The following is a 17,012-nucleotide window of genomic DNA, read 5'->3' on the forward strand; positions in this document are numbered from 1 at the left end:
GACAATAAAGTTTCTATCCTTTAGGCACTGAGGTCTGTATTAGATAGAAAATGTATTTATTTTCTCATTTGTTTAATATGTCCCAAATTAAAAAAAAACACCCACTATTAGTGTTTAACAGATGAAACATGACATCACTGAAACATGTAACGGAAGGGATATAAAGTCTATACTCTAGTGTTAACTAGTTGTTAACTTACTCTCATGGAGACAAGGATAGTGACTTAAGTCAAACCACATTCCTTGACAGCAATGAATGAAGCTTTTAGAAATGTGAATATGAAAAAACAAATGCATCATCATGAGAGCAGAAAATATATAATGCTGGTTTTGCACTTTATAAAGAGATTCATTTTTTGATGTATACGTTTTAAAAAGCAAATGTATAAATCTCGAGATTTTAGGCAACAAAAATAATTTAAATAAATTAGATGCCTATAGCTATGATGATGGGGCCGTCATGAATCGGACCATCAGAGGCAAGGTGGTACTGTAGCACTGTAATGACTGTGGGGTTTATTAGCTAAGGCTGTTGTTTGCTGGACAGTTGCAGTGTCAACTCACAAACCGTATTATGCATTATGACCTCATGAAGCTTCTCTAGTGATTTAAAAAATAAAGTCATATAAATAGTCGGTATGTGTCTTGAGATGAACTATCTGAAAATGAAATATGGAGTAGAGGACTGCATTGGGAGGACTGCATTTTTTGAAACTTGCGGGCGGTCTTGCTGGTGTTGCAGGCGGTCAGACACTATACTTGCAGGTCCCGGTAATCCTGTGCAGTCCCGCAAGGCTGCCTTCGTGCTGCCCCCTCACAGCGTCTCTTCTCTTGCTCCACCCAGGAACACAGCAGAGTCATGTGATGTGACATCACTTCCCGTGACTCCGCTGTGTTCCTGGGCGGAGCAAGAGAAGAGACACTGTGAGGGAGCAACACGAAGTCCCATTGCGGGACTGTCCCGGGCTCGGCGCCCCTCACTCACCTCCGCAAGGCCTCTGTCTTGGTCAGGGTGCTGGCAGTTCATGCTGAGCGCCGGAATATACAGTGGGGCAAAAAAGTATTTAGTCCGCCACCAATTGTGCAAGTTCTCCCACTTAAAAATATGAGAGAGGCCTGTACTTTTCACCATAGGTACACTTCAACTATGAGAGACAGAATGGAGGGAAGGAATACAGGAAATCGCATTGTAGGATTTTTAAAGAATTTATTTGCAAATTATGGTGGAAAATAAGTATTTGGTCAATAACAAAAGTTCATATCAATACTTTGTTATATACCCTTTGTTGGCAATGACAGAGGTCAAACGTTTTCTGTAAGTCTTCACAAGGTTTTCACACACTGTTGCTGGTATTTTGGACCATTCCTCCATGCTGATCTCCTCTAGAGCAGTGATGTTTTGGGGCTGTCGCTGGGCAACACAGACTTTCAACTCCCTCCAAAGGTTTTCTATGGGGTTGAGATCTGGAGACTGGCTAGGCCGCTCCAGGACCTTGCAGGGTCTGTGAGAGCCAGATATCTTGCTTGTTTGTAGGTGACCAAATACTTATTTTACCGAGGAATTTACCAATGAATTCATTAGAAAACCTACAATGTGATTTCCTGTATTCTTTCCCCCCATTCTGTCTCTCATAGTTGAAGTGTACCTATGGTGAAAATTACAGGCTTCTCTCATCCCTAAGTGGGAGAACTTTCACAATTGGTGGCTGACTAAATACTTTTTTGCCCCACTGTAACATCATAGAGAGAGCAGGGGTAATATTAATATATATTGGCAGCAGAACTAATATTAAAGATTGAAAACTAACTGCCAGTTCAGCTGTTATTTCAAAATCATATTTCAATCACAGTCTTTGCTTCAAAGAGATAAGTGCCCAGATTGCACACAGACACAGGACTTGCCCAGATTGCATTCGCAGAATTTACCCAGCACCCAGATTGTACACACAGCGGTCTCCTCTCAGAGTCTCAGGAATTCTTTCAGTCTGGCTCACATGCAGGGCCGGCCTTAGGGGTGTGTGACATGGCAACAGGGCGCCATGGCAACAGGGCACCATGGCAACAGGGGCGCCAGCCCGGTACTTAAAATTAAAACATCTTTTTTTTTTTTTTTACTTTATTTAACATGGAGGATGTTAAATAAAGTTAAAACAACAACAAAAAAACAATGTTTTAATTTTAGTCCCGGGCAGGGGCGCCGAGCGGTCGCTCGTTAAGTTTTTCCCCTCACTCTCCGTGACTCTGTCGTAGTGCCGGCGTTTCATGCTGAGCACCGAAATATGTCCTCTTCCGGCGCTCAGCCGGGACTCCTCCCGCTCACCACCGCAGGACTCAACAAGGTAAGTAAGGATAATGAGAAGTAGGGAGAGGGGGGAGGGGAAGGCAGTGAGAAGGGGCAGTGAGATGGGGTGGGGGGGAGTGAGATGGGACAGAGGGGGGAAGGCAGTGAGATGGGGCAGAGGGGGGAAGATAGTGAGGAGGGGCATTCATTCCACGCTTCCTTGCCCTTAGACATACTTGATCTAACATGCACTCTTAAAACATAAACACACTCTCTCTCCTTTCTTTCTCTCTCATGTCTCTTTACCTCAGCTCTATCTATCTTTTTATCTCTCCACCTCCCTTCTCGTTATTGCTCCCCTTTTTCTTTATTCTACCTTCTCATTATCTCACCTCCTCTTTTTTATCTCCCGACCCATTCTCTTTACCTCATTCTTTTTCCCTATTTCTCCCCTTTCTGTTTATCTCCTATTTTTCTCTTTCTCTAATCTCTTCCTTTTATCTTTATCGCTCATCCCTTTTCTTTATCTTTCCTCCTTTATCTGTCCCCTTTCTCATTATCGCTCCTCCTTCTCTGACACCCTTCTCAATAGCTCTCCTCCACTTTTTCTTATCTCTCCTTTCTGTTTATTTTTCTTTGTTCTCCTTAGCTTACTACCTTTTCTCTCCTTGTTGTTCTCTCTCCCATCTCTTTATCTCTCCATTTTCTCTTCTTTGTCTTTATCTCTCTACCTCACCTTTTTCACGTTATCTCCACTTTCTGTATATCTTCCCTCTTTATATCTCCTTTTTTTCTTTAATGCCCCCCCTTTTCTTCAATCCACCATTCCCAATATATTTCCTCTTTTTCTTTATCTCATATCTCCTCTCTCTCTCTCCCTTTTCTTGTTACCTTCCCCACTACTCACTATTTTTCTTTCTCCTTTCTGTATCTCTCCCCTGTGTCCTCGTCACTTCTCCCTCTCATTATCTCTCCCCTTTCTCACAATCTCTCCTCCTATTTATCTCTCCGCCTTTTCCCAATCTCACATCTGAGCGCAAGGTGTATTTGTACAGGCCACTGTCTCCCTGCGCACGGTTCAGTACTGACATCATATCCTGGCGTTTGGCATTAATAGCCAGCATGTTTTAGGAGTGAGCAGGGAGAGAGGTCTGTATAAACACATCATGTGCTCCCTTTATCTCAGGTCGGTTAGTGGGATATCTATGATCTCCCCAACCATCCCCTCAACTGAAACACTGCTGCAGGAAAAATCAGTCACATTTTCAGCACTACTGACCTTGTTTCTCTTGAAATCATTAATTTAAAAGTTGGATTTAAAGGGAGACTCACTCCAGCTATTATGTGCACTTCCTTTTTATAGCATATGACAGCTTCATTACATTTTCATGGTCACTTGCAAATACAAAGTGGGGGTCAGCAGAATCCCCCCATGTACATTTGCCCCTTCCTCCGCCCAGCTATTCTGTGTGCAGGAAGACATCTCCTTGCATGTTATATATTTATTGCCAGTCTGTTGGATTCTGTTCAGACACCTGTGGTCATGAGCAGCCAATCAGTGGAAGAGGGCAGCTAAGTATTAAAGTACTCACACTTATTCTTCTTGAATGGAAGTGTCAAGGACATTAAATTGTCTCTTTAAGTGAAAACAAAATAAGTAAGTTAATTAATACAAATAATAATTGCAATTTGCTGTTTGGGTTATTAAGAGAATGAAACCCATCAAAAGAAGAAGTAATATGTTTCTAGAGAAGCAAATGGAGAGGAGGATGGAGGAGGATGGAGGAGGATGGAGGAGGAGGATGGAGGAGGAGGATGGAGGAGGATGGAGGAGGAGGATGGAGGAGGATGGAGGAGGATGGAGGAGGATGGAGGAGGATGGAGGAGGATGGAGGAGGATGGAGGATGAGGGGTGGTGGAGGAGGAGGAGGATGAGGGATGGAGGAGGATGAGGAGGATGAGGGATGGAGGAGGATGAGGAGGATGAGGGATGGAGGAGGAGGAGGATGAGGGATGGAGGAGGATGAGGGATGGAGGAGGAGGATGAGGGATGGAGGAGGAGGATGAGGGATGGAGGAGGAGGAGGAGGGATGGAGATGGAGGAGGAGGATGAGGGATGGAGATGGAGGAGGAGGGACCACAAGGCTGTCCTACCCCAACATAAACATTTGTAGCTCACTCTCACCCCCTCCCCCATCACAACTTCAGCTTCTCGGGCGTGTGCAGAGGAGGAGGGAGCTACAAATACACAGTAACAACACACACAACTAGCACACCATCCCCATCAGTAACCTGCAGTCTTGACAGCATCAGTAGCCTCCGACCAGGACAGGTCCTCAGTCACACACTTTGCATGTAACACACCGCAACTGCGTTCTCCTGACTGGTACACAAAGAGCACTGCGATGCTGCACAATGTCAGATGACATGAAGAGAGTAGCGGTGCACACGTGTATGTGTGTAGACAGAGAGATGTTGCTGCATGTACACAGCACAGGTCAACCTACGTGTATCTATAGTATACACATGTATACACACGGTGGTGGCAATGCCTGCAGGTCAAGTTGCAAGTGATGCACACACAGGTATGCAAAGTGACCCGACGTACACAATCACACACACACACCTCTCTTACCCATCTTTCCTCTTTGCTTTGTAAACATGCCCATAGGTTCCTCGACCCACTTTGCAACCTTCATATTCAAAGAGGTCCTCCACTCTCTCCCGCTCGGCTGACAGCTTGCTCTTAAACTCGTAATCCATGCTCCTGGGGCCGGAGTTTGTTTAACCCATCAAGACCCCGCTTCCTGCCGCTGCCAGCGGTCGTTACATGGAATAAGCGGCAGGCTCTCCCTCCACCATTTCCTTGTTTTCCTCCTTCTTCTTCGCACATAGACGCAAGCCATGTACATTAGCGGCACAGCGCCCTCTATCGGCACTTTCAGTTTCACGGCAGCGCCGGCTGGCATTAACGTGTTCAGTGCTGGACACAAATTTTGTCTTCCTGGGGTAAAACTATACAATGCTGTATACAGTTATGTAGCTTAGCACTGCTCCAAAAAAACGGTTTTATTTCATGTTTCAATAAACAGCCTTTATCTGCCATTGTTGCCAGTCTTGTAATATTTTGAATGAATAATAAAGTCCGTTCCTCCATAGACTTTCATTACTCCGCGGTCAGGCTGGATGTTTGAAACCGAGCCATTCTATTTTTTACCATGGGCGCAATGATAAGATGTCAGATGTATTGTAAGATGCGCTGTGTAAATTGTTGATGCTATTTCAATAAAAAATAATAAAAAAAAAATAATATGAGGCTGCCTGAAAACATTACGTTGTGCAAAATCTACAACTTAACAATAACAGCAAGTAGTTTTGAAAACTTTTTTTAGCCGATACTATTAATTTAAAAAATGTTGGATTTCCCTTTTACATGCTGCCGAGTATTGCTACTTAAAATGTATCTGCTTGATTTGGGTTGGAATTAGAGCCCTGCACAGGACTGTTTTCTTAATCCTGCTCCCACTGAATTTATGACCATTACCACCTGCTCCCGCAACATATGTGTCCAATGCCGGGGCTCCCGCAAACATCATTCACAAACATTAATTCACTCATTCACAGATACTTATTCATTCCCTCATTCACAGATACTAATCATTCACATATACTCATTCATTCCCTCGATCACAAATTCTCGTTCATACAAACTCCCCCACTCCCTTACCTGAACTGCAGATTTCCCGCACACTCCCACAAGGCTGCCTTCGCGTTGCTTCTCTTCTCTTGTCCGCCCAGGGGAAGCAGGAACAGGGCAGAGTCATACGACGTGACGTAAATTCACGTGACTCCACTGGGTTCCTGGGCGAAGGCAGCCTTGCAGAAGTGCCCAGGATTACTGGGACCAGCAGGTACATTGTCTGACCGCCCTCTCCCCTGCCGCAACACCCGAAAAACTGCCCGCATCTGCAGGTTTTTTTATCCCAATGCAGTCCTCTAGTTGGAATTATAGCCTGTAATGCAGATTCAAAGATAATAATACTAAAATGTAACAATTTAGCAAACAAGAATTGAATCACAATTTATTGACAGTAGTTTATTACAGCCGTTTCCAAGATAAAGACTTGTCCTCTATCCCCAAGGTAGCAATTTTGAATAGTAATAATATTTACAAAAAATAAATCAGTGGAGGGAAGATATAGAATTTTTGTGATGGGGTGACCGCAGTCTACAAATGTTGGGAAGACTCATATCCAAGTTTATCTAGCGTGGGCTCAACTTCAGAAAACATAGTTGAGCAGCAAATAAACTCTGACAACAGTTTCTACCAAGCTGGTGCTGAATGAATCTACATTGTAGATCAATGCACCCAACTCTGCCTCTAATTCTAAGAACCAAATTCAGCGTAGGTGCTGCAGGCAGCAAATGGAAGGGGCTTGATGGTGGTCCTATACACAACCACCTCTGTAAAAGGATGAAGGGTGGCAGTTTTAGAAAACTGGCTGGGGGAGAGGCCATCCTGTAGCGTTGATCCAAGCTGACTGTCCTCAGGACATCTCAATTTGTGATTTTGTTATGTTGAATGACTTTCGTGTTGTTTAACAACTTTCATGTTACAGAGATTTGTCTGCTTAGGCGCCACTACGTGTCAAGTATTCCCAGGAGCGGAAATAACAATGGCTGGCCCAAGACGTTGTGCTACCTGGGACCAAGAATAAAATGCTGCCACATCACCCAAAAAAATCCCACTAAAAACATTTCCGGACCCCTAGAACCCAACCACTCCAACTTATTATGTTACAGTACATAGATTTTTCCCGAACTGGTGCTCGGTAATTTACCAAGTGTTACTTACTGCTCGATGATAAACCTTTGAAGAGTTAATGCAGATGGTTTGATAAGTGGTAGCCCTAAATGTAGCAACCCTGGCTCTCCTGCGAGCCACGAAGATCTTAAAAACTCCAAGATTTTCACATTACATTGTTCATTTAATTGGGTTCTGTACTTTTTTATTATGGATATGCTAAATAATGGTATTTTCTGAATTATACGGTACATTTTGTATATATGTTACACATTTTAGACTGCAACTGCTAAAAAAATAATGCTACTTTGAAAACTACTTACCAGTTCAAGATGGTGTGCAGACTATTAGCACAAGTTAAGAATGTGCACTATGTACTAAGTTTGTAGTTAGTGAATATGCATTTTTCAACCTGTAAAACGTGGACCTTTTGTGGGGTCAGGGATACTGCAGTTCCTGTTTTTTAATGTTAGAGGTTACATGTATTTGGATTTAGGCATATTACTTGAATGGGAAAGCCAGTTGCTAAGGTTGTTTGGTGTGTGTGTGTGTGTGTACTAGGAAAATAAAAGTGCACATATAACCATAAAAACAAGCCTAAAAGCAAAATAATGCAAGTATGAATCATGAAATAATTACTGCACACACTAAATAAAACAATGATAGTCTATTGTCTTATGATGCCATGACTAAAGAGTTACCAATTACAGGTCAGCTGTAAACCATAATCTCAACTTGCATATGCAGTTTTTCATGTTACAAGGTGGATAACAATATAATATGTCACAACACACTTTTCAGACCTCTCAGGGTCTGCATCTTGGAACAAGGTCATGGATTTATTATTATTGTTAGCAGTAAAATAAACCAGACTTGATCCTTTAAAGGCAGTGCTATTTATTTATTTATTTATTTACAGGGTAACCTTTTTCAGGGATATAAATGGAAAGAAGAAATGTTGCCTGAAAAAAATATTTTGTATGTGTCTTGGACCATAGAACAGCCAAATAGATGCTGGACAATATTAGGACGAAACCTAGGAACCAGATCAACTGTATCGACTGGAACTGTTACTAGTTTATGACCAATCCATAGTCTTAAAGGAAATACAGAACCCTAAACAGGTGCTTTTGCAACAGATCTTGAGTCAAGCCAATTGCCTAGGTAAGGTACTGGATAGTGCACATTAACTTCTTGGTTGAGTTGAACTGACAGACTTACTACAACTTTGGTGAACACTCTTGGATGACCTGAAGTGTCAAAGCGCAAGGCCTGAAACTGAGGATGGCTTAATGATTTCCCATATGCAGAGAAATCATCTGGTATTTCCTATGGCTGTAATGGACACGCGAGGTATGTATCTTTGAAGTCCACCAATTCTGATATAACCACTGTGTTTAAAGATCACCACTGTGGGAAGGTTGGGCGCAGATGTTTTATTAAAATGTCTGTTTTAAAACGAGTTACATTTATTAAACAGTGACATTTATTTTCACCACTAGGCAGTGATTGGAGTAGAAACCCTCCGTCACCTGAGGTGGTCAAACTTCTTCTGAAAACGTTGCTTCCTGCCATTAAGTAACCAGGTCTACTGGATATTTCCTATTCTGCTGGATTTTGAAAACCTTTTGTGACTAAGAAGACTGGGGTGGGTGACCCACACATCTTCAGTAGTGGTTTGCCATTATCTAAGTGTGCTCCAATCCAAATGTAGAAATACATGTATGTACTTTGAATAAACATGAGGCTTAAGTACTGTATTGCAGCCAAAGCACATCAAGGCAACATAAGAGAGGCAATTCCTAACTAAAATACAGTGTTACTTAACTAAGACAACGGTTGGGCTTTCAAAGCATGTATCTGCAAAGAGAAAGAGGTTCTTCTTCAACCTAAATGTCAGTTCACCTTTTTTTCTAAAACAAAAAAAATATTTTGTGAGCTATAAAATAGGTTGGTGGCTGCTGAAATAGAATAAAATCACAGACCAGCTACATAGACTGTTCTTGGATGCCACTACAGCCTTCCAAGCTTTCTGCTAGAAGGCCTGTCTGTCTACAGTTGTCAAGCCAGTATTTCTGGAATTAAGAAAGCCAAAAAACTCCTTTCCATCTTAATATAATCAATATATTGTGAATGAGCTCTCTGTTGTCTTCATCATGTTACAGTGCCTAAAGATGACCAATCCAGCTAACATATATGCATTTGTACCTCACAGCTAAAAAGCACCTAAACCTGTTTAATCATAGGATCCTTATGAGCAAATGTTACAGATGGCTACTGCTAAATCAATGTTAGGAGGTGATTCTCGAAACTTCTCAAGTTTTTGTTTTAGTGCAAAAAAAAGTCTCTAAATATCTATGGACGCCTCTCTGGAAATTTTCACTCTTGTCCCCTCAATGTCGGAAACACAGGATGAACTGGAAAGCACTTCCCTTTCCTTAAATGAAGGGTCAGATTTTTTTCCCATTTATCCTCAATATCAGCCACCTGCTTAACTGCTTTGACCAGATTATGCATGCTATCCACTGTAAATCTGGTTCCACTTCAGCATCTGAAAATGTCCGATATAATTCTCTGACACAGCATAACAATGGATCTCTGATATCACAAAATGTTTTAAGCTAGACTGTTGGCGCAACACCTAATCCTTAGCCTTGCTCAAAGCATACAGTACACTTATTTATGCTTTGATTTATCTGGTAACATTTGTTCACAAGAAAGACATTGTAGGTCCTTATTTATGGTCAGTGTTGTGTAGTATTTTTCATATTAGTCTCATCGATCTGTATCTCTTTATAAGATTGTAAGCGCACAAGAGCAGGACCCTCTTTTCCTTTTCTATGTCCTAACGTTTGTAAATGGTGTATTGGTGTGTTGGTGTCTTTTTCACTCTCCCCACTTGTAATAGATCTGTGGAATCTGTCTACTCTATATAAATAAATGTAATGTCTGTAGAGTAGCAGACATCCTGTAACTTATAGAAACACTAAATAAATAACTCCCAGAACTATATATCACAGTAGTGATTTCGTCTATACACGGGCAAGTTACATTCTGACACAAAAATGTTGAGAAAAATCCTCCACCTGCACTACATATACAGGACAAAATGCTTCCCATTCATAAATAAAAGAAACCAGTATAATCTGCCTTGTATCCATAATCAGTACAGCAAACATTCTTCCTGGAAACTACCAGTTCCACTCCTTTCAATCACTTGTTGCTCATGATATCATATGCTTGATGCTTAGAAATTGCATCCATGACTCTTAAAACAGATCTGTGTGATACTTGGGGCCCTGGCTATGCGGACTGCTGCAAGGGGCTTTGACGGAAGCCATCACTATCACTTTTCATTGATGCTGACAAGTCAAGTATGTCCAAAGGCTTCCCTGCCTCCTCCAGCCAGGACTTCTAACCCATATAATGTATCCTTCTTCCTTCAAGACACTTAAAAACATCTAAACATAGAATTCAATATAAGAATGATTCTGCCCATCAAGTCTGCCCATGTTTTCCCGCAGTAAAACCCCAAACTGTTTTGTGATACTCGTTCTTGTTCTTATTCATACCTCATGCATGTTTAAATTCACCCAGTGCATCATCCTCTATCTCTTTCTGCGAAACATTGTTGCACTCCCCCAGTGAAGTAACATTTCCTTACATCTAAGCATCTGATGCTCTAGTTTTAGTCTACTGCCTCTCGTTCTTTCATTTCTTCTCCTTTGAATTATGCTCCCGTTTTGCAGTTAGTTGAATCCCTTCCTGCATTTAAAACCTTGTCAATCTACACCTACTAGTTAGGACAGAGCATGAAAAAAGATTGGATTCCTGTAGATGGGTGGATCCGGTTGGGTGGATCCGGTTGGGGTGCAATGGGGCATCCTGGGTATGTATTTTAGTGTCTGTCTGTCTGGGTATGTATGTTGGTAAATGTATATGTGCATGTATATGTGTCTGGGAGTGTCACTGTGTCACTGCCTAGGTATGCCTGTCAGTGTGTGCCTGCCTGAGTATGCATGTGTGTGTGTTTGGGTATGTGTGTGTCTGCTTTGGTATTAGTGTGTCTGGGTATGTTAGTGTGTGTTTGCCTGAGTATGTTAGAATGGGTGTCTGGGTATGTTAGTAAGTGAATATGTGTCTTTGGGTATGTTAGAATGGGTGTCTGGGTATGTTAGCATGTATATCTGGGCATGTTAGAGTATAAACATGTGCCTTTGGGTATGTTAGTAAAACTGTATCTAGGTATGTTAGTACATGTGTAGGTGGGTATTTTAGAGTGTGAACATGTGTCTGTCTAGATACCTTAGTGTGTGTGTATGTGGGTATTTAGTGTGTGAAAATGTGTCTATGTCTGGGTATGATAGTATGTGCATCTGAGTATGTTTGTGAGTGTGTGTATGTGGGGGTGAACATGTGTCTGGTGATCTTAGTATGTGAACATGTGTCTTAGGGTATGTTAGTATTTGTGTGACTGGTTGTGTTATTGTTGAGTACTGGGTATGTTTGTGTCGGTGTCTGGGGGTGTATGTTAGTTTCAAGTGTCTATCTGTGTTGGTGCTGAGTGTCTAGTTGTGTTGGTGAGAGTGTCTGGGTGCGTGCGTTAGTGCGAGTGTCTGGGTGTGTGTTTGTGTGAGTGCCCCTCCCTGGGTCAGGTCTAACCAGCGTGGCTGCCGCATTGATGCTAAGAATGTTTAGTCACTAGTTGCTGCAGGGAGTAAGGCACAAGATTAACAGAAAGACCAGTAGAAACAAATCTATAAAGATGCATAAAATCTAATAATAAAACACAGAACTCTTCAGAGTTATGAGTCACTCAACTTAACATTTCTACATTTCCTGAAGACACTTTAGTGTTCTTTCCTTAAAGACTTTTGATGGAGTTAAAGATTATTGCTATATGACTATTACATTAAGTCATATAGTTTTTAAGTTTTATCAGACACTATACTTAAAGTGCCAGGGCTGATTTTGATCTGGTCCTGGACTTGGCCTACTCGCTGCCTAGCTTAACCCACTACAGTCCAATTTTCTCATACCACGGCCAAAATTACAATCTACCCATTTATTTACCCAGCCAGAAACTGTATTTTTGTTTTTTTTACAAACAACATAAAACTGATTATGATTGGGCAGGGATTTGTTCTCCATAAAAAAGTTATTCATATATGAACCCTTTTGCGTTTTGCTTAAATGTGTGTTTTCCATTCTGGCTTGTAGTTACATGCTGCTCACAAGAAGAAATATACCTAACTGTAACCAAAAGGGTTGCCCCCGATGTTAAACAGGTAACAAGAAATGCAGTATGAAGATATAAACATGACAACGTTGATGGAAAGCAATCAAGGATTCATGGATATAGTAGAACCCTGTTACAGATACAATCCAGTTTGTTAAATAGAAATCAGGATGGGTTTTCTTTGACACTTTCAAGACATACATAATACCACCATGTCACAAAATGACTTACAAGACTCACCAGATGTAGGAAGGTAAATTCATCACATATTTAGTATATGTTTTAGAAATCCATTGTAACCTTTTTAAATGGGTAAACTAGTAAACTACCATTTATTTATAAAGCATTGGGCAGTTCATCTGGCACACGGGGCAAATGCCAGATTGGTGGCTAACATACCTGGGAACTCTCTGGGTTTGACCCGCACTCATGTCATTAGTGCCAGGGCCGCCTCATTATCCCCAGTCCGGCCCCGCATAAGGGTCTGTTCCCTGACTTGGCCCTAAACGGTTATTTGCTACTTTAGATCCAATCTTTGTTTTTTCTTTAATGTGTTGATAGACTGTGCTAATGGGTCCTAACATCAACCTTATGCAGGCACGTTACCAGACATACTTTGCATGTGTGCATAGAGCTTCCCCCTATTCCTCAGCTCCATCTACTCCCACGCGTTAAGGAAACTGCCTCGGGAACGCTTTAATTAACAGCTTAATTGTGTTCTTTCGGACTGAAAGTTGTGTTCGGTTTAATGTGCACTGAGAAGCTGAGCTCCCTACAGAGCTAATGTAGCACATTGACATGTACAGGTTCACTATTGATAAATCACAGCTAATGCATGCCACCCCCCCCCCCTTATTTTCCCTTTGCTGCAATTTGTCGCAGTTTTAATGTTTCTTTTTACTACGTGTTATTGTGTTTTTTATTAACCCACACTGATGTTACAGACTACTTGTGAGGAAATAATGCTTTAAAATGCAGAGTATGATACAGATAGCCCTGTGCAAGTTGCATGAATCTGCAAGGATTTTGGTGCTGGACAGCACACTTTTTGGGAACCAGTTAAACTGGAGTAGATTTTTGCCTGGCCTCAGATATTAATCCCTTCCAGATCATAACATCACCCGGAAGTAATGCAATCCTTAATTAGCAGATTTGGCCGAATGATATTTAATTTATGCAATCCCCAAAAAGTAACCCCCTCCTCCACATTTCTACAAAGTATTATATATCACCAGCATAATTGCAGGCTTTTTTTCATGCTTGCAAATCCTAAATCTACACACCCCATGATTTAGTCCACAACCACCTAAGGGAAGATACATAAGCATAACCTTGTCACCATCAGGCTGACATTAGTATTAACCCACTATCTTCTCTCCTCTTGTTTATTATTGTTGTAGCTTAGCCCATCTGGTGGGTGTCAGAGCCTGTCCTGGTGTGTGTGTTTGGCTGTCGTTGTGGCAGAGCCTGTCCTGGTGTGTGTGTTTGGGTGTCGGTGAGGCAGAGCCTGTCCTGGTGTGTGTGTTTGGCTGTTGGTGTGGCATAGCCTGTCCTGGTGTGTGTGTTTGGGTCTCAGTGTGGCAGAGCCGGTCCTGGTGTGTGTGTGTGTTTGGGTGTCAGTGTGGAAGAGCCTGTCCTGGTGTGTGTGTCTGGGTGTCACTGTGACAGGACCTGTCCTGGTGTGCGTGTGTCTGTCAGTGTGTGCGTGTGTTTGGATGTCGGTCTGCGTGTATCTGTCAGTGTGTGCGTGTGTTTGGGTGTCGGTGTGGCAGAGCCTGTCCTGGTGTGTGTGTTTGGGTGTCGGTGTGGCAGAGCCTGTCCTGGTGTGTGTGTTTGGGTGTCGGTGTGGCAGAGCCTGTCCTGGTGTGTGTGTTTGGGTGTCAGTGTGGCAGAGCCTGTCCTGGTGTGTGTGTGTGTTTGGGTGTCAGTGTGGCAGAGCCTGTCATGGTGTGTGTGTGTGTTTGGGTGTTGGTGTGGCAGAGCTTATCCTGGTGTGTGTGTTTGGCTGTCGGTGTGGCAGAGCCTGTCCTGGTGTGTGTGTTTGGCTGTCAGTGTGGCAGAGCCTGTCATGGTTTGTGTGTTTGGGTGTCGGTGTGGCAGAGCCTGTCCTGGTGTGTGTTTGGGTGTCGGTGTGGCAGAGCCTGTCCTGGTGTGTGTTTGGGTGTCGGTGTGGCAGAGCCTGTCCTGGTGTGTATTTGATCATCTGTTTCCTGGCACTTTACTTTCTGTAGGAATAAATTGAACTATAGTCACTTTGAACGACAACATTTTCTAGGCCCCGAAATCAGTTAGCAGAAAAGTGAAGGTTTTGTGTTATTTAATCTTTTTCAATCCGCATATTTTATTAAAAAGGATTAGTCGTGTTAAATTGTGGCTTCAGGCGTCCCGTGTACTGATGAACTCCCAATCCCATCACATTACATCAACATGTGTTAGAAAATCAGGAAAAGATGGGCATGGGTGGTGGGCTGATTCGGTGGCGCAATGGGCCACTTGACTAGACTTGCCCCCCAGGCCGTAGGCACCCAGCCCCTCCACTGGTGCCTATCACCTTGAATTTCAATTCTTTCTTTTTCTGGATTTGTTATCATGAATCCTACCTTTTTAACTTCCCAAAATGTACTGACTTACCAAATAACAACAAAGTACTGGCCTGAATCTTCATTACTACCCCAGGTCCTCTACCATCATGCATCTGCAGGTTTTTAGAAGATGACCTGAGAACTTCATGGATAAGTGGCTGTCTTGCTAAAATACATTTAAGACCTTTGGGTTACATTTGTCCTAACGTCCAAAGTACAAAACACTCTGTGGCCAATGGAGTTCAATAATAGCGAAAGCTAGTTTGCAAAAGTACATGGACCATATTGCTGTTGGAGGCTACTTCTCAATAATTGAGCACTAGGTCTCTGGTAGATCTGCAATTTTACTCAGGCTCTATATTTTATAGTTCAGAGCACTAAAAAAAAAGTAGTGACAGTAAGCAATGTATAAGTGTTAAAATAAAAAAAGAACTCTTTACCATGGGAGCAACAATCTTAAGTGTTTCTGTGCAATAATCCTTGGGATGGTTCATAAAAAAAGTTCCTCCCTTTTTTAAAGTAGTATTTCCAGTTCTCTCATAATTTTTTTTAAAACGTGTGTTTTAGAAACAAGATCATAAAATGAATGTATATATGTGTAGGATTTCAGTAAAAGAAAAATGGTATGCACACAATAAAATCTAAGCTTTTTCAAGTTAAAACATTTTATCTACACCAGGGCTTTTTTGAGTATATGACTCGCCCTTTTGGAAAAAAATCCAAATACAATTACTATAATGTCATTAACTATGCTGCATAGCTGGGAATATATTTTAATAGTGGGATAAGCAGAGTTTAACATTATTTTCATCCTCTCTTGTATATATCTAATTACATCATCATGTAATTCAATTATATTTGCCAATGAACAATGAATGTGTAGGAAAATACTTTGACTAAAAATGAAAAGAAAATAATAAAATACAGCCTCAACTAGCAGGACTATGAAGGAAGCGGAAACCTCAGAGAAATGACAAAGATAAAGTTTAAGCTTCTGTCCGGTGGGTGCTAAACTTTATCACTTTCATTATGGTTAACATCTGTTAACATCTATTTTATTAATGTAAAGAGTGCAAGGGATAGATTTATAAGGCAGAGTAGTCTAACTTTGTTGCAACTCAGTCAGCTGAGTATATATATATAATATAGATAAAGAACTCACTCTACATGGATGACCTCACCATCTTCTATGCAGATCACCAGTTGGTGAGAGCACTTGTCTGATTTCGGATCTCGTATTTCTCACAGTTGACCATTGTACATCGGAACATCTCCCGACCCTGTGCCTTTCACCATCGCTGCAGACTTCATAAAAATCCTAGGGGTCTGGTTAGCTGGAGATAGCATGGCCCTGAAAAGCTGGGAAGGGAGACAGAACAAGGTCAAACCAAAAATTGGACTATGGAAACTCAGAGACCTTTTCATTGAGAGGAAAGTTCTGTTTTTGCGCAATGAGATTCTTCCCATGCTGCAGCCTTTGGCCAGGGCCATTTTCACCTTAATCTTGGGGTCAAACATTGAGAGAATAAACCACATGTACAAGAACCCTTCCGAGGGTGGCAAAGGAGTGCCCGATTTATCAACTTTGCTGAGAACCTTCTTTCTGCGCATAGAACTCTGACACTGCTAAAGGTTATGTGAGAAACGTTTTTGCTTGCTCCATCTCCAGAGGAGCCTGAAATGGGACAAGTGGGAGAACTATGTCCCTTACAACTGGTACACACCTTGGTTTTACCTGGATGCAGTAGCGTACCTAGGGGGGGGTGGTAATGTCCGGTTCAAGGATCTCCCTTGAACCCGGCTTAAAATCACTCAAGGGATACCGCTCCCTTGCGATCCGCACGGCAACAGCTGCTGTGCGCCGGGGTTTGTTGTCAGATCCCAGCGCACAACACTAAAGCCGCGCCCACCGCCGTCCGTGCCCTCTGAACCGGAAGAAGACAGAAGAACTGAAGAAGAGAAGCGAAGAGGAGGAAAAGGAGCTGTAAGGAGAAAAGAGGAAAGGTAGGAAAGCATTCAGTGAGAGTGACAGTGAGAGTAACAGTGAGAGTGACAATGAGAGTGGATTAGTGTATGTGTAGATCGGTATGTGTGTGGATAGGTATA

The 17,012-nt window shown here is 42.1% G+C and overlaps 1 protein-coding gene across 2 annotated transcripts in view; it reads right to left on the bottom strand.

Annotated features, from left to right (window-relative positions):
- Positions 1–5,044, bottom strand: part of LOC149284623 (cyclin-dependent kinase 19-like) — a 75,121-nt gene extending 70,077 nt beyond the window's left edge. For both annotated transcript variants that reach the window (XM_089496442.1, XM_089496441.1), the window contains exon 1: positions 4,917–5,044. In XM_089496442.1, the coding sequence (XP_089352568.1) occupies positions 4,917–5,044 (128 nt within the window). The remainder of the gene's footprint in view (positions 1–4,916) is intronic.
- Positions 5,045–17,012: the final 11,968 nt, after the last annotated feature.

Source organism: Sceloporus occidentalis, unplaced genomic scaffold (genome assembly GCF_023333645.1).
Source record: "Sceloporus occidentalis isolate IW3139 unplaced genomic scaffold, rSceOcc1.0.p SCAF_90, whole genome shotgun sequence".
NCBI classification, from domain to species: Eukaryota; Metazoa; Chordata; class Lepidosauria; order Squamata; family Phrynosomatidae; genus Sceloporus; species Sceloporus occidentalis.